The following is an 18,228-nucleotide window of genomic DNA, read 5'->3' on the forward strand; positions in this document are numbered from 1 at the left end:
TTAAGTCTGTTCCCAAACGGCCGTGGCCGTTGTCAGAAATCCGCCAAGTTTCGAACTGCCACTCGCGCTGTGACGCGTTAAGACGCTGTCGTCGTCGTCGTCGTCGTCGTCGTCGTCGTCGTTGTCGTTGCCGTTTAAGCTTTACGCGACGCGAGACGAAAACTTTCGTCAGATCTGAATTGTCGAGCCTAATCTCCCAGGACACGCGCGGGCGAGAAGTGAACGAAGTAGGATGCATGCGAATGAAGTTCCGAAAGTTTTAACTTGCGGAGGAACCTTCCAAGTGTGGAGAGACTTGGAAGAAAGAGCCTCGATCTAATCGGACTGTGCCATTCGTGATGAAACACGGAAGGGCGGAAACTTTCGCGATCGATATATTTGAGCGGAGAAAAGTAGTCACTCGTCATGAAAAGAACGCGAAAACAGTGTCGAGTATAAGCGACACGAGCAAGGTAACGAGCAATAAAAATGCACGGAAAGTAACTCTCTTCGCGCTTTGTAAAGATTTGGAGACACGGGACAGACTTTTATGGCCTCCGCGAAGGAGGAACCGCTCCTTCGCGAGACGGCGTTCCCAAGCTCGTTGAAACAAATGTAGCCGAATGCCGGCCTATTTGCATACTCATTGTGCTGTAAGTACTTCACCCTAACGGCGGTGGTTTGGTAGATCTCATAGCGAAACGGAATACGATGGTGCGAGGTCTCGAAAGCGCGCCGAAAATCGTTAATACCGAGCAGGAATGTGTTGTCTAAAATTACGTGAAATTACGTCACATTACACACACAGAAAAAACATATATATATACATATATTTCTTCTGTTTTCTTCTAAAAATTATATTCCATTATTTCGAAAAGTCATTTTTATTATTTTATTGATTTACTATAAGTCTTTTTGTCCGAGAGTTTAGATAGATGTGACATAATAAAAAAAATAAATATTTTATTTGTAAAATAATAAAATTTACAGCTCGTTGGTTTAAAATCAATATAAATGCAGGCAATATCAATGCGAGTCAGAATACCGATGTTGTGGCGCGCACAATTCTTTTATTAAAACAATTAATGTCCCGGAATATTTCGATCATTGATTGCGGTCATCTTTATCAGTATAGTTTCTCTTTTATATTAATAAATAACAATTTAGAAGTATAAAAATATATAATTAAACTAAAACTGTATTAAATCATATTATCCACGCCGATTGATAAGTTTCGATGTTTTAATTTATAATCTACTTACCGCCACGATCTCCTCGCTCTTTCTGTTTACAGTTTCTTTTATTGTGATATTCTTGATCATTTCAATTCATAATAAGACAGCTACGAGAACATACGCAAGTTTTTTCCGGAGCTAAACCTGAGAAGGAGAGGGGGTAATATATTGTTAACTATAAAACTTCATAATATACTCGGCCAGAAATTATTAGTCGAATCGAAGTTGATTTGACGTCGATGCGTCGAATACTAGTTGTTATTTTTGTCGTCTTTGGTCTTGTCATAGTTATTTTTATATTAATTGCGTAATTATGAATATTTTTACAAGATTTCTTTCATCTTTCGGCCAGTTCTATATTGAATTGATGCAAAATCGAAAAGCACAGTATAATACTATTCAATGTAGAGAGAAAGAGAGAGAGAGAGGGATGAGAAGGGGGGGGGGAGGCGAGGGGAAGGCAGGGGGAAGAGAGCGGGAGGAAGAGAGAGAGAGAGAGAGAGAGAGAGAGAGAGAGAGAGAGAGAGAGAGAGAGAGAGAGAGAGAGAGAGAGAGAGAGAGAGAGAGAGAGAGAGAGAGAGAGAGAGAGAGAGAGAGAGAGAGAGAGAGAGAGAGAGAGAGAGAGAGAGAGAGAGAGAAATTGAGGTGGAAGATCCAAAAGACAATAGAAATCTAACAGAAATATTTATAATTACTTAATTAACATAAAAACAATTATGATGAGATCAAATATGACAAGAATATCAACCAGTATTCGACAGCGATCATTCATCGACACATGGATATCAAATCAACGTCGATTCGACTAATCATTTCTGGCTGAGTACTGTTTTCGATAATAATTAATCTAAATAGTCCTTTTTGTTTTAAAAGCTTTGATATTGCACATCGACTTTATTCCGAAATATTTCGAAAAAGTTAAATGTTATAATAAACGGAATTTCTCTATGATTATTTTATATTATTTTCAAGGCTAACGTTTTCAAGGTTGGTTCGTTTTGCCGCGTTGTCTCACGAAGAACAGTAAATGCCGATCTACATGAGACGCTGGAGGCAGGACGCAGGTCGCAGATACGAACGCGAGATGACGTTTTAATCGCACCGATCGCAAGCAGCGTGACGCAATACGCAATGCATTCGTAAGGCGTCTAACCTCTCTGTGTATAGAGATTATATTGACATGTAAACTGTGTGTGTATCTTGCGTTTCGCGAACTGCGAATTAGTAGAGGCGCCTTAAATCGTCCGCAACGCAGAAAGTTGAGGTTAGTTCAACTCGTAGCGTATTGCCGCGCTGCGTGCGTGCGATAAAACGTCATTTCGTGTCTGCGACCTGCGTCCTGCCTCCATCGTCTTTCGTGTAGATCGGCATTTCATAACGCATTTCTGCGGCTGTATCACAGCTCGTAAGTACGCGCACAATAATTTCCGTCATCTCGCGGTCGGCCTTATCAAAGAAACACTGGAGGAATTCCCCGTTAAATTTTTCTAATTTCTTGCAACATCGCGGATTAGGATCTAACCGCAAAACCGCGGACAATTTTAAGGACGATGCATGCGGAAGGTACTGCATCATCGTTTTGCAATCACTTGCGGTGAGATGTATGTCGAGTGCTATTGTGCTGATACAATTAAACCGCGAAACGCACGAACTGATTATAGGAATATGTTTATAATAGCATCGCAAGTAGAACACAATTTAAATAGCGGTCTCCTGCAATCATTATTATATGTATTATACCCAAAAATTATATATATATATATATATATATATATATATATATATCAAATATGAATATATATATTTTCTAACTGATTCAAAATTAATAAGATACTGTCTTCGAAAAGATACTTATATTCAAGATTGAGTCGTACCTCTTCTCGTCATCTACCGAACTCAATGATTGCCGAAAATAGAAAGCACATTGCAATTAATAATATCGGTAATTGGTGTATGCGTGCCGCGTGCCGCTGAACTTCAAAGGTCATCGCCTGGCAGCGCGAGTTTAATTAACGCAATCAAATGAAAATATTCATGTACGCGCCGGCGCCGGGGCCGGTGTGCGTGCACCGTCCGTGTGTCGGCGTGAGCCGCCAGCTCATTATGCAAAAGTTCTGTGCGTTTCCCGCAATTTCAATATTCGTTCAATTCCCGAAAGGCTCGCAACGGTAAATCGTGGCATTGACACAGATCGCGCGCGCTTCAAAATCGGATATATAACTCGACTTTTCGGTCGGACGTTTTAAACCGTCGTTGAGAGTTCGATGCGTACACCGCGTGCTGCTGTAATTAAAATAGTACTTCGATAGGGGCGCGTAATGAATGTAATGCGTTTCATTGCATATTTAATTCTTCGACGTCTCGTGTAGTTAAATGGGATTATAACGTGTTTATAGATGCCAAAGATATCATGCCAGACAATCGCGTGTTTAAAATCGAAAAAGCTTCCCCATTTAATTGAAAATTATATGGAAGGTACGTTGCAAATTTTTGCAACTGTCTTCGCGTATGACATTATGAAAGTTTTTTCTCCACATATCGCGGGTTTTTATATTTCTTTCGGTCATTATGTTGCGGTTACTTGATGTGAGGAAAAAAAAAGTCTAAAAATCTTCGGCTGAGTCGCGTTGTGACATCCGTCGTTTTATTCTTGCGAAATAATTTTTAAAGGAAATACCCGTACATCGAGTGCATCAGTTTGACATAGATTACGTTTCCCCCATTCTGCATAATCACGCGTGACTGCGTGCGCGTTATCTTGCGACACTCGATCTAATATCAGACATTAGCGCACATCCCGGAAATCGTGCAGCTTTCTGTCGCTAGCTCAGCAGCAATTGATGTCCTTCGTCACCCCCTACAATTGTCTCGAGGATGCGAGCGGAGGCTCGCACGGTAATTGCGGATTAACGTGTCGCGCGTTAAAGCTCGCGTCTGTATGCGCGCGATCGCGTTTGAAAATAAAAACGCGAGCTTAGACATATGGAAACAGGTGCATTTCAGTTTGTAACCTTCGTCGAGTGTCGATACAATAGAATTTAAATCGCGCCCTTACAATCATTTGCGTGAATAATTGAGTAAAAACGTCGCTTTGCGTTATCACTTTTGCACGTCCGATTACTAAAATCGCGAAAAAATGACATAATCTATTTTTACGCGTCGCACGAAGAATTATTATTTTGTTGGCACATGTCCCTGACTTATACATGACTAACATGACATCGACAATGGCCACAATGCGTTATCGGACGACAAAGTTTAAAAGTCGGCAACACAGTAAAACCAGTCTTTATACCGTCGAAATCAATGGATGCAGCATTGTCGGAAGTCTATAAGAAAATTATTAGCGAAATCAAGCGTTTCGATCGGTTCCTTGAAATACCACCAAGCAGACTCCACAATTCATCGCTGAGTCATGACAGCCACGTCGATTGAGATTTGCAGCACTTAAATTAAGTGCGCGGCAAATCGCGTGTCTAATATCGGATTTTTATTACCGAAGAAATTGCAGAAGAAATTGCCCCGCTTATCCGTGTGAATTTACAATTGTTTCTCATCTTCGTGGAATTAGAGTACCATCGATTTCTCGATATTCGTGCGAGTGCTCGTCCGGCGACGCACGAAATCACGATCGATTTACGAGCGGCAGGTGAGGCAACGAATTATACGTTATGTCGTTTACGTCGACGATCGTCGCGGCTCTTTGTACCGCAGGAACGCCTTACCTGCCCGAGGTAGGTATCCGCCGTGACGCAAATCGGTGCACGCGAGCTCGCTCGCCGCGCGCGTACACGCACCCGTATATTGACACTTCTGCGGTGCAGCGGCGTGTGATGCGTCGACATAAACGCGCACGGTTCGTTGCTGCGACCCGGCGTGCACACGCGCGCGGGTACGCGCGCGTGAAATCGACCACGTGTGTCCCCGCCGTCGTCGTTATCATCTCGCCGTCTACAGCGGGATGGCAGCGGATAGCGCCGTTGCTGCGGGGAGGAATCGGTCGGGATATATGAACGCATACTAATTAAAAGCCGCATTATCGCCGCACGTCGCGGGAAGATGTGCTAATTACATCTCGAAGAAGAGAGTTCTTTTGCGTCCCCGTCATGGACCCGCGAGTGAATGAAGCGCGAATCTCACGCCTGCTTTCTTTCCGTCTCTGAAAAGATCTCCCCGGTAAGCCCCGGTTCCTCTCGCGCGCGCTGCTGTGCCTTGAATCGGCACACTTGAATATATACCTTCGACCCCACGTGGCATTATATCAGAGACGATCTCGCAAAATTGCCCGTCCGCTTCCGACGTGAAGATATTATCCGCGTGCTCGTAGCATATAATTGTTATTGTATTGATGTTGAGGAAAAAGGAAAAAAGAGAGAGTTGGCCACCGTTCGTTAAGGAATGCGTATATCCGGATTTCTGATGCTCCGTTTCTTCTGTCTAGATTGACGAATGACGCCGTAGCAGAGGGCTGGTTGGTGCGCGGATACCGGGACGCAAGAGGTAAGTTTAATGTTAAATTGAGAGGTAGAAATTAATCACACATTGAAATCGATCGGGCGAGTTTCGGAATTTGGTCGCGATCAATTCAATTCCGTGGAACGTGTAACTCATCGGTATTGATTAACAATGGCTTGAATATTGGCTAGGATGTTTAATGTTGTCCATAACTTTGGCGACTACAGCTCGCAATCAAAAATAAGTATGTAGATGCCACGAATTTTGGATACGACATCGTAAAATTGATTACAAATATTATGTTTCTTATAGCGTCTTGCTGTAGTTGCTGTAGTTCAGCATCGAACGAAAACATTGTTTTAAATTTGTTGATTATAATTTATTTATACATTAACTAAGACAATAAACTTAAGAAAATCACTCTATATTTACGTATTCTTCAGTAAAAATGAAATTTTACTGAAATTTTGAATGATTTTAAAATGGATTTTTATCGACAAAAGTTTAAGGCCATATCTAATATCTGAAAAAATTTTATTCTAAATTTAAAACTAATTAGTAATATTTAGCATGTATAAAACAGAGATTACTAATGTTTACATGCTTCGATCTTTGTATATATTGGGACCTAGAATAACATATTGAAAAGGAATATTTTTACATATTAATTTTCACATATGTAGTTCTTTATTAATCAGATTCTTTTTTATTAATCAGACGTTGAGGGAGATCTTTGTATATTTATGTGAATGCTCACTACATATGACTTTATTTGAACATTTTATATCATTCTCATTGGTAAAAATCTATTTTAAGATGTTCATTTTGAAGTTATTTACAACATTTTCATCGAAGAATACGTAAATAGAACGTGGATGATTTTCGGGAGTTCATCCTTAATTAATGATGAGCGCATGTAGGACAATACACCGTAATTTATTGATAACGTGAACATTACAAATTGTTCATTATTACCATTATAGTTTTATTTATTTTTTTCATGAATTATTTTGCGTATAAGTATATATAACGATTTAAAAAAAGCACAGTTTTTAAAATATGTATAAATATGATTGTTTTATATACGATTGGAGTTACTAATTTGCGAGAAAAAAGCAAAAAGTTATCGATATTCGTATTAAAGAAGAATCGTTAGCGAATAGGTACGGTAAAAATTTGATGCGTTTTTCTTTTAGCAACTTATAGATTTATATTCTGTTTGCTCTTTTTCTTATATATTATTTTATAATTGCATGAAATGCCTTTTATATTCGGATTTATTTCGTTGCAGGGTTGCTCCTCTACAATTTTATTATTTTTTTGCTTTGAATCTGTTTTTGAGATTCGGTCTATATATTTTGCGAAATAATTTAAAAATTTTTCGATCTAGCAATATATATTTTATATATGTTCTTCACACATACACACACACACACACACACACACTTTTTTGGAATATATATAAAACTCATATGTAAAACTGAAAATTACGCGAACATTTTTGATTTTTTTATGATCAGTATAATGCAAGAAAAACGATATGAATATATAATATAATGCATTCAATGATAACAGCGCGGAATATTAGATAACGTTTGTAATAACCACATAGTAGGTACTCCGTGTCCATACAAAAATCACGAACCACTGCTCTCGTAGCTTCCTCTTTCAACTTACGCGGGGTTCTCATGTTTCTCCCGGGAATTATGCATGCGAAAAGTCGAGATCCTTCCATAATGCGGTCGATGCTTAGAATTTAAAATGCATTTTATATCGTTATACGCTCACCACATTCTCTCTCCTTCACTTCGTCTCGTTTCTTCTCTTCCTTTGCCCGCCCTCCTTCTCCAGTTCCGTGCACGCGCCTATATCTCACTCCACTTTCCAAGACCACGGCTCTCCTGCCTACTCGTTCAACAGACGACATATGTGTCTTTATGAACGGTATGTGGAGTAGACAAGTGCATTAAAACCTCGGGCGTTAGTTCAAGCTTCAAGAGGGAGGAGGACGACTGGGTAGAGCGGCAGGGCGGATGGAGGGCTCAGGAGGATACACAAAAGAATGCAAAGTAAGAACCACGACCTCCAACCCCCTCCCCTCGACAATCCACTTCGTATTCTTTTCTAGCTGCATCCTCCCCCTTCCCCCTTGTCCTCCCCCTTGTCGCTTACCTGCATAACCGCGTTTCACGCACTCCACCTCTCCTTTCCTTTTCGTATCGTTCCTTCTGTGTGCCGGAGGTTACAACGCATTATCATACAAGGCGACACTGCGGCTCGTCTTCCCTTAATTGTTTCCCGGTCTCGCCGCGTCGCGGGAGGGACGTGGCCACCCCTACAGCGGCACGTTTCTTGCCACGATCAACTCGCTGAAGTGCGAGAACGACGCCAGGGAGTGTTATCTCTTTTTGCGCGCGCGAGTCGAAAGCATGAGACCGGGGATGAGAGACAGAAAGCGCGACAATTTACGAGTGGTCACCAGGGTGGTAGGGCGTCGAATTCATCTCTCTCTTTCTCTCATCCGCGGCGGGATCCTCCGTGTTCTGGTAATGTTCGACATCAAAGACCCAGGGACATTTCGCGCGTCGATGGCTGCGAGAAGTTACGCGGATACGAAACCGTGGGGAACAGGCTCGCGCTCTTATTGGTGTCTACGGGTGGAAGATATCTTTTTTTTTTACGTTCAATGAATTCGGGGCCGCAGACATCACTGGTATCCGCGACAAACGGCGCCCTTTGTAACTTGGACACGCACGATTTCGCGATGTTGCATCGCGCTTTTAACGGAGACGCTAAATAGAGATCTGGAATGGTATTGAAAAACGATCGATTTCAATTGTGAATTATATATATGTGGAAAGATTTTAATCGTTGTGCATGAACCCGTGTCGAAATAATCCAATCGGCAATGGCACTTGTTACTCATTTCATATGGAGATACTTAGTGATTATTACGAAATTATTGCGAAATGTGCGTCATGCCCGTTTAATTAGACCAAATGTGGCGGAATGGCCGCCGCGTTCTATATCGGTTTAGAGAAATTTGAGATTAGTCGGCGTAAAGTTCGTCGTAATGAAGGGATAATGGCCTTTTGAACTTCGCGGTTAGTTTCGACATCTGTCTAAGATGAGCCGGTTCACCGCCGATTAACCCCCGATGAGTGTAACATTTCTCAAACTCTCATTAAAGATCTGTTTGCCGAATATGCGTAATCTATCGTTGAAAATTTAATAATCGCGGTCGATCTCTGTCTAAGTTATTCGTAATTTCGCGATAATGATAATCCAAAATTTATTTTAATTAGATTATCTAATTCAACAAATTAACCGTGATTATTAATTGTTGAATAATCCATCGCATAAACTGTTGACCATTAAAATGAATCAGTTTACAAATTAATCCGGCAAACCAGTTGCAACATGCAAATTTCTAAATTGGCAATCAATAAGATCTGCGACAAAAAACGTCACCCTACCGCTTGCTTATCCGCGTCGCGTGATATGCTGTATCAAACAGCTGTAGCGCTAATTGTGCGCATTCCGACTAATCACCCCCTGATTTCACGCATCACCGAACATCACAGCCTCTCGTCAAAGGGACTCTAAGTATATGTTGGTACCGAGAATCGGCAATACATTTTATCAAAACCGATCGCGAATGATTATTGGGAGGGATGTGAATTTAATCTCCCGCGTAATGATTCAGAGACACAATCACCGTGTGCGTTGCAAACGGAGGAAAAGCAGCCTTTCGCTGCTCCTCGATGTGCCCACAATACGCAGAAATGTTGCCGTGAATGGATAGATGAGGCGTTTACGTCATATCCCACATAAGTGGACACATAAGTACACCTAAGTGTACGAAGGTTCCTATCAATGTGATCGCTTCGTTGTCGCGCGGGAAGAGAGAGACGGGGGACAGAGGCGTGCATACATTAAATAGCCGTCGAGTATGGAGAATGACAATGGTACATCGACTTGTTCTTCCGGAACGAACGGTTTCCACCGTCGTTTTGTGTCGCGTCGCGACGAATGGGGCCGGATCTTCGGTGACTGGGTCCCCGCAACGCGGTTGGGCCCCGGTCGATTATCCACCTCGGCCAATCGCGGCGTAGGAAGGCTACAAAGGAATCGAGTGGTAATTATCGGTAGCGCGGGTTCTCCGCACGCGATTCGTCCGATAAACACAACCTGCAAGAGAACGGAGCGCATACTTCTTTCGAGGCGAAGCGTGTCTCTATATTCGCTTACGCAAATATCCCGCCATTGCCCGCGTACCTGATTAAATAAAACTAGTCGTACAATTACGATTAATGACAGCAAGATTCGCAATCTTGTGCGTGACGCGGAATATCAGGCCTGCCTGTAATTCAGCCGCGTAATTATCGAACGACACATATTCCGCATAGAAAATAATTGTGACAAGAATAGCGTCCTCGCAATTTACATTTGCTTTACAATAAGCGACAAAAGTAAAGCTCTTCGTAAGCGTTATATCGTTCTTGCTTATCGCGCTGTCGCATTCTGCCGATCTCGGTCGATCAAGATTCAGGAAAAAAAAAATAAATAAAGAATTTACATCGGAATCGTGTCGCGAATCCGCACGCGATCGGAATGGCGGCGAGCGCTAATAAAATACTTTTGATGGAACTAATGGCAGCTCGAAGATTATGTTCACGGCCGGCACGCTCGTTTCGCGTAGGTATTTGAGCGTGTGATGAGCGGAAGGCGATAGTGAATTCTATGCGAAGGAGGGCGTGCGAGCATATTACGTTTATGCGGCCATGCACTCGCATACGAGCACACGGATGATTACAAGCGATACGCTTGTCTGTGTAGCGCGGGCTTATGAGTCGTCACTAGACATGTGAGGATGACTCCGATCGGTCCTTGATTCGCTATCTTTAAACGCCTTGTTGCCACGTAGTTACATCTGCAGCACGTAGCGAAATATTTCGCAGACTATTTTCTGATAAACTTAAATTCATATAAATGCACGCTTAAAAGAGATTCGATTTAATTTGGAACGTGCGCTTTAAAAACTATTCTTCGAAGTTGAAATCTCCTTCTCGTGAGTCTGTGTAATTTTCCTAAAATAATAGACAAAATCTTATCGCTTTTGAAGTAGGTGTATGAAAAAAAAAAATTCTCGGAAGAATGCCGTAGGGAATCGCCGACTTGCGAGATATTGCTATTATCGTCCGACGATATTTCCGGTTCCTGCCCCAAGAAGCGTGTTCTCGAAGATAATTCGTTATCGCGTCACGCGCCGGACTTTTCTCTGTCTTCCTTTCCGCAAGCGAAAGAGAGAAGATGGCGACGACGACGACGGCGGCATTGATGCGGAGGCGGTGAAGGAGGACGGAGGGAAGGCAGGATAATTAAAGAGGGAGAATAATCCTGAATATCAGCGTCATCGCGCGAGCGAAACGTATCCTCGTTGAGCGAGCCAGGCGGATGCACATTGTGCGCCGTTCTTTGCGCGTGTTCTCCTGTCGTCCCGCAAGAAAAATATCCGCGTCCCGCTGACGCGTCAGCGGGGAAAGATCGGTTTAAATGTCATCGCGTCTCACGTTTTCCGGTTTCGAATTATCTTCGGCGAATCCCAAATATACCGAAAATGTGGACAACCGTTGATAAATATCTTAGCAGTCTCGATATAGATCAATAAAGAATGTCTATCAAGAAAGAAACAGGGGGAGGGGAGATAGAGAGATTGACAATCTGACGATCGTTATTGACGTAATCTTGACAAGCGGATGTACTTAAAATACTTTTAACCATCGATCTTGTACCATTACCGTATAATTAGTTCTATATTTAGCAATATATCTTATAAAATAATCTTGACCTGTCGCTGTTTAGATTTTAGGTAATATCTATATACTATTTTTTATGTATGTTCGGTTCTAAATTTTTCAAGTAGTTTTCAATCAATTGTAAAAAAAAGCATCGAAGTTTTTAATAGAAATTAATCATTTATTTAATCCCCATATTTTTTGGTCTTAATCCAAGTTTCTTCATATCAGCGATATTATAGAGTTAATAATAATCAGCTTGTATCAGCTCTTCTTGAAATTCACCAGGTATAAATATATCGAATAATCAACCTCAAATTTTCCCCTGTTACGCATTGTTGAAATGGAGCATAAAGTACGAGTAATTTCGGCACATACGCAACAACTAATTAAGCGCGTACGCGTATCGGCTCGGTCGAATTAAATGAATGAAAATCACGTATAATGACAGTGTATCGCGCAATACCAAAAAATGAGGAATCACCGTTTTTCATACACTACACACGGAACCCATTCATTAATTAATTATACGTACATCGTTCTCATGTTTAATCAATGAACCTGCATTTATCGCGTGTACTGAATAAACGCATGTTTTGCGCTCTTTGGATACAGGATATTAATCGTAACACGTGGAATTTTATATTTACTTTTGCGAAACAGCAGCAGTATTTACATTACACATCTGAAATGCATTGCTAACTCTATAAATACATTCGCTTAGACATTACCGCGTAATCGCGCTACACATCGCGTCGATTCTTTCTTACAACGAGAGCTTGATTAAGAATTCATTTCCTAGAAAATGAATAATTGGAAGGGGAGGAGGCTGTGCATTGTTTGCGAAACGTAAATGATTTGACGAACGGGATTAAGTCGCGAATAACGGAATCGTCGGAACGTTCTCCCGACGAGTGTCTGAGAATCGTGAAAGGAAGGCCATCGGCCTCTCCACGATGGATGGATGCGAAAGAATTCCCGGAAGTCGGAGGGCTCGGCGGGCTGTGCAGTCCACCATCGAGGAGAGTAGCGTAGCGCCGAACGAGTCGAACCAGCGGAGCCGGTTCGTCTCACGACTCACGATATAAAACAATATTGATTGGTCGTACAATGCGGGTGGATTATGGGGTGGGTCGCTCCCCGGGGGTGGAGAGTGGACCACGATGCATTGTGCTCGCTGCGTCCGGTCAAACTTTTCATCGTCCCTCGCACCCTCTCGCGCTCACGCGCGCCCGCGCGCGTGCTCGCCCTTCTCTCCGTCGCTCTCAGCCGTCCTCTCTGTCCCTTCGTCCTGTCCTCTCCTCGTCTGCCCGTCCTCTCGCCCTCCCCCCCGCCCCCGCCGCCTCCTCCCACGTCCAATAATTATTGCAGTCAGCCTCTCTCTCTTCCTTCGATTCCACGGTTCTTTCCAATGGCCACGTCAAGCTTAAAAGCTGTGCGAGCTCTACGAGCCGTTCCGCGGGCATCCAGCCGTCGATGCGCGGCCGTGTAGTGCCTAGCTGTCGCGAACACGCGGTGCTATCCTCCTCGTGCGAAAGATGTGTGCGTGCGCGCTTGCATTTATACCTTTATCCTTGATACGTCCCTCTCTGTCGTTCGCAGACTCCTGTTAATGGCCGAAGTGGCGGCGTCTTATTCACTCTGCCCGCGCGGCTTTGATCGAGGAGACTTTTATACCACGATTTAGGGTTAAGTCAGTTTTAAATAAATAAATTGCTGTGTAGTGGTTAAAATCCTAGTTCGACAAAATTCCATTTCTTTAAATGCCCGCGACGCGAAATATAAATGTAAATGCTAAGAAAGAATCATATGAGAAACTTAATAATAGTACATTTATATTTAACAAGTTGAACGAGAAGTAAAATAGGGAATGCGAGTTATACAATTTAAGTACCGATGTTTTATTAGTTTTTCGCGAATAGTTAAGTGCTGATATCGCGATACGCAAGATATGAGCCTTTGGGAAATTAGAGAGCTGTTTGGCACGAAGCCTTGAATTGCTCGCTTACGTCCGAGAGACTGCCGAAGTATCGTGTAGTTACACAATAACTGCGATACACTTCTAGACTCGCGCACCCGGCTAAGAGTGTATACCCTGAGAGAGTACACAGAACAAAATTTCCCGGTTCACGATTGTTTCACCCTTCTCGGGAGTATCAACGTAAAGGCGGAGAAATGAAGGCACTGCACGCCGGACTACTTACATGCATGTTGAAAGTTCGCGATTCCAAAACTACGGCGAGTGTGCACGTGTATTTCGCTTCCCTGTTTCTCCCCGCACCTGCTACTGACGCTTACGCCGTGACAAAAATCGTGTAACGCGTTTCGATATGGCGCATACCATGAAACGAAATTAAAAACGCAATAACGCAGCACAAAGCGAAGCAATAACATGGAGAGAGGGGAAAAAAGGCAGCTTTTTATGAAAAGGTTTATTTGAACATACGAACTATTTGTCGCGACATATTTCCCTTGTTTTAAGAAACGGAGGATATGACAAGAGTGCATTTAATGCAATTTTCAAATACTGCTCGTCGCCAATACTTTGATACGATTCCATCTACGTCGCGCTTTTTCGACTCGCTTTTTATCGGCGAAATAAGCTATATCCTTCTCCCTTGCGAAAAGAGAAGTTCGTCTTTGCATTCGCCTCCCCATTCAAACGGAAGTGAGGGAAACGAAGAGACGCGGAGCGTTCGATTTGCTTCAGGATTGTTTCGCGAACTGCTGTACGGCGGGGGAGTTGAGCGCCGAGTAGGAAGAAGGTGGAAGGGTGGACATTCTTGGTACCCATGTATAGCGTTCGGTAATTTATTTCTTGCCGGATCTCCTCGGCTCCTGACCACAGGGTGTCTGACAAGGGTAGCGCGGCGGTTCATTCTCGGGCATCCCCCACGGCTCTTCCGCCGGGAGGCAACTATTTCGGAATCAATTAAACTATCGGAGCGACCGAGTGTGCGATTGAACTGTTAATTAGCAGCTGCCCCGCGCGTTCCCAAATTCCGCAGAATTATTACGCTCGGATAAATGTGTTTGCTCGAGTGGCGGGTGTCGTCTCACACACTTCGAAAAATGCCGAAATGTCGCGTGGCTAAGAAGCTCGTCGAAAAAGGGCGCTGGCTGGTAAACGTGGATTAATCCACCGTCGCGACGGTACGTCATTGAATGCGCGATATTATCAAGATCTATTATAGAATCGTGGTACGTGAAATGAAGTGTTTTGTGAAGGAGGAGAGAACCGGACGGGAGGGGGGGGAGGTCCGGCGCAAAACAGGAGACCAAAGTGTAAAAAAAATCGTTGGGCTGTGTCGTGAGCTTTGGAGCTCCATCAAGCCCTTCGAAGAGTTATGAATAAGGGATGAGCCCGCGGCGTGTGTGCGCCCATGCATTGACGGGGCGGCCGCGCACTCACACATGCGTTCGCGCGAGTTTTAAGCTCGATTGTATGACGGTAAACGAATAAATGTGCAAATTTGACGAACCAGCCTGGCTCTTCGCTATTCGAAAATACGTAACGCACACGCGTGCGCCCAGTACACGCGGACGCATGCTGCGCACGAGCGGCCAACACGTACACACATGCGCGCCGTGCCATGGCGACACGTGCACGCACGCACGCACGCACACACGCACGCACACACGCACGCACGCACGCATCCTGGTGCATCGGGCGCACTTACGCCGGGCGCTTGCGTGTGCGAGCGTACGTGCCTGGCGTGCGTGCGCGTCTGTGTACGTGTATGGTGTGTGTGCGTGTGTATATGTGAGCGAGTGTGGTGATCGGGGTGGACTAGAGACTCGTGCGTATGCGTACAAAATACGAACTCCCAGGCCGGCGAACTGGGCGTTCCTATACGCTGGGCCGTGAATAAAAATAATTAACGGAGAATATATACGAATGTCGAAGCGCCGATTGATTTACGGGAGTGTGCGAAGGTTCGAGGCGGGACCCGTAATTTCGCAAAAACCGCGTATCTGCGGGCTCGGCCTCGATTTTTGTTTTTACCCCCAGACCAACCAGCGCGGCCGATCGACTGCACGCGTATACGTGCGTAGGTGGTTCTTTTTTTTTTCACTACTCGTCGCTCTTCAAACTGGTTCGGCCCGGCGGTCCATGATATTCCACGGATTGCCACGGATATTACGGATAATTAAGCAATGGATTTTTGCGTTTAATCGAGTGCATAAATCGAATGCACTCGCCGATACTATGAGATGCTTCAGTTCAAACAATCATTCGCCCGTCGTTGAAAGGTTTTTATTGTGAATTCGCCGAGTTATGCAGCATACGACAATACGGAAGCGAAATTAGCCGCTTTTCTTTCACTGGACATCTTATATACGGATTTGTCATGAAATTAATTTAATCAGCAAAATTTTACGAAGCATAATGTATTATCAATTGCGTACAATTAAATGCGTTGTTCGATCTTTATAATACATATAATTTTAATTAAAAGATTTGATCTTAAGTGTCTCAACATATTACATCAGTTATCAATTTTGTAAAAGTAAAATAACACTCCCTTCTCCATTTCGTGCTCCATGAGGTATTAATCAAGCACGATTTTTGACAAATTATTGTCGTAACCGCCAATTTCGTTGGAATCGATAAACGTGTACACCAACAAGCGAATATGAACGCGCGGTGGCGCCAATGCGTCCAGGTGCACAAATTTACAGGTAACGAAAGGCAGATGGTAACTACCCCACCGTAATAACGCGCGGTTTTACTTGTGGCGTCCACCCTTAAGAGATGGCACGAGCCGGTCCATTGATGAATTCACAATATGAGTAATTGAACGTGCTCTAAAAATTATGTCACTTGATAAAATGGAAACTTATCACGAAAAAAGGTGCATTGCAGGCCATCGTGTTTAAATATAGTTTTCGATGCTTTAAATAATATTTAATAAATAAATTATTTAATAAATAAATATTTATTTGTTACGCTTGTTATATACGAGCACATGACATGAGCTACGATCGATCTTACATCTCGAATGTTAACAAAAGTATTCAGTTATATAATTTATTTAGCTGATTACGTATTTTTATCAGTTTTCCAGTTGACATTATTTTATAAACGAACCTTTTTATTTTGCAATTGGCTGGAATATTATATTTTATTTACTACTGCTATCGAGTGCATGTGCATTGGTAGCAAGGAAAATTAAAGTTGAAATTGACAAAAGCAAAAATGGCGGTTTAACTAAGCGAGGTAAAATTCTACAAACGTAAGAAGTTTTGAAATAACGCAAAGATCCGACTTTCTCGGTGGCGTCGAACTTTCATGAGCACGGGAATACTCTCGAGCTTTTTGCGCGTGTCCTCATTAGAGAAATATTCTAGCCGCAAGTAGCTCGGTCGTCAAGCGTTCGCCGAGGTAAATAAGCTGCAGCGGCCTCGTCATCTCTTTCGCCTCCCTTCAAGAATAATAGCTGTCTTTTAATTAAAAGAAACTCCCTCAGCTCCGTGAAACCCTTTCGCGACTTGGGGAATCTCGTGGACGTAAAATCGCGACGTTTCCCGCGTTACCTTGTCCGTAGAATGTTATTTGCAAATGTGCGTGAAGTGCAAGCGACTTAATGCCTCGGATGCCGAGCTCTCATCTCTCATCTCTATCGTGAAGTGACAATCAACGACGGAAGCTTAGAGATTTAAGAAAAGCTAAGTAAAGAGGAAGCGCGCCGTTTCCATATAATGAATATAGCAAGCTGGGATACATCGTAGACATAAAGCAGCCGCCGGGAAGCTGGGATGAAAAGAACGCGCGAGAGCTTTTCACCCCACTTTCTCATAAGTAAGTGGCCGCGTACGTGTCCCGCCGCGTAGGTAGGTCTACAGGTGTCAGCTGACAATGAGTCGCATATGCACGTCCTCACGAGCCAGCGCGCGTATATGCTTGTCTCCGGTACCAGGGATGGTCTCGGAGATGAGAACTCGATTCGCGCGTTTACGGGAAGAAAACTTTTAATTTCCGCCTTGCGGAATGAAGATGAGAAAATGAGCGAAAATGCTGGAAGAAAAGACGTCTCGGTAATATTCTATTTATTACTGCTTGTCCGTTTCACTTCCAGCTTTAACGTCAGAACGCATTGGATATACGTTCTATATATAATATTTTAATGTTTCCAAGCGAATCGTCGCGAGTATTTTAATTATCTTTGCTATTATTATTTGGTACTCGTATGTTTTAATTTGTGTCATTTATATCGAGCATCAGAGCTACATTTTCAGAGAATTTTTCTTACACATGTGACATTCTCTTAGCATACCTACTTTCTTGCGTTTTTAATATCCGTATAAAGGTATCATGATTACGTGTATTATGCATTGTCTGTAGAGAACAAGACAGAATGTAGACCGACACAGACATGTTTTGATACGGAAGGCGCAGTCCTCGGTAGAAATAGATCCATTCAACTAGATGTTCTCGAATTAAGAAGTCCATTATCCCCGTAGCATTGTCTCCGTCGTACCAATCTCGGCATCTGCTGCCCAATGGCAGCTGAAGAAGAAGAAGAGCATCTCAAATTACTCCGGCACGACTCTCTCGTCATTTGGTTTCTCTGTTTCGTACCTCCCCCAAACGTGCGGCTCGCGCGCTACCACCCGCCTGTCGCTAATCCCGAAGAATCCCCCAAAAAAGGCTCATCATCTGCTTGTGTAGGTGGCTAACCGCCGTCTATTTACGACGGGCGCATAATGCCAAACCGCCTCTGTTCGCGGCGTTTTGTGGACAAACAAAATCGGCGATC

At 43.3% G+C, this 18,228-nt stretch overlaps 1 protein-coding gene across 1 annotated transcript in view; it reads left to right on the forward strand.

Moving 5' to 3' along the window:
- Positions 1-18,228, forward strand: part of LOC139772513 (uncharacterized) — a gene marked incomplete at its 5' end in the record, with an annotated part of 79,403 nt that overhangs the window by 10,997 nt on the left and 50,178 nt on the right. The window contains one exon of the mRNA XM_071706245.1: positions 5,656-5,714. Within this exon, the coding sequence (XP_071562346.1) occupies positions 5,656-5,714 (59 nt within the window). The remainder of the gene's footprint in view (positions 1-5,655; positions 5,715-18,228) is intronic.

The sequence above is a fragment of the Temnothorax nylanderi genome, unplaced genomic scaffold (assembly GCF_030848795.1).
Source record: "Temnothorax nylanderi isolate EJ_2023f unplaced genomic scaffold, tnyl_v1.0 TNYL_tig0050_pilon, whole genome shotgun sequence".
Taxonomy (NCBI): Eukaryota; Metazoa; Arthropoda; class Insecta; order Hymenoptera; family Formicidae; genus Temnothorax; species Temnothorax nylanderi.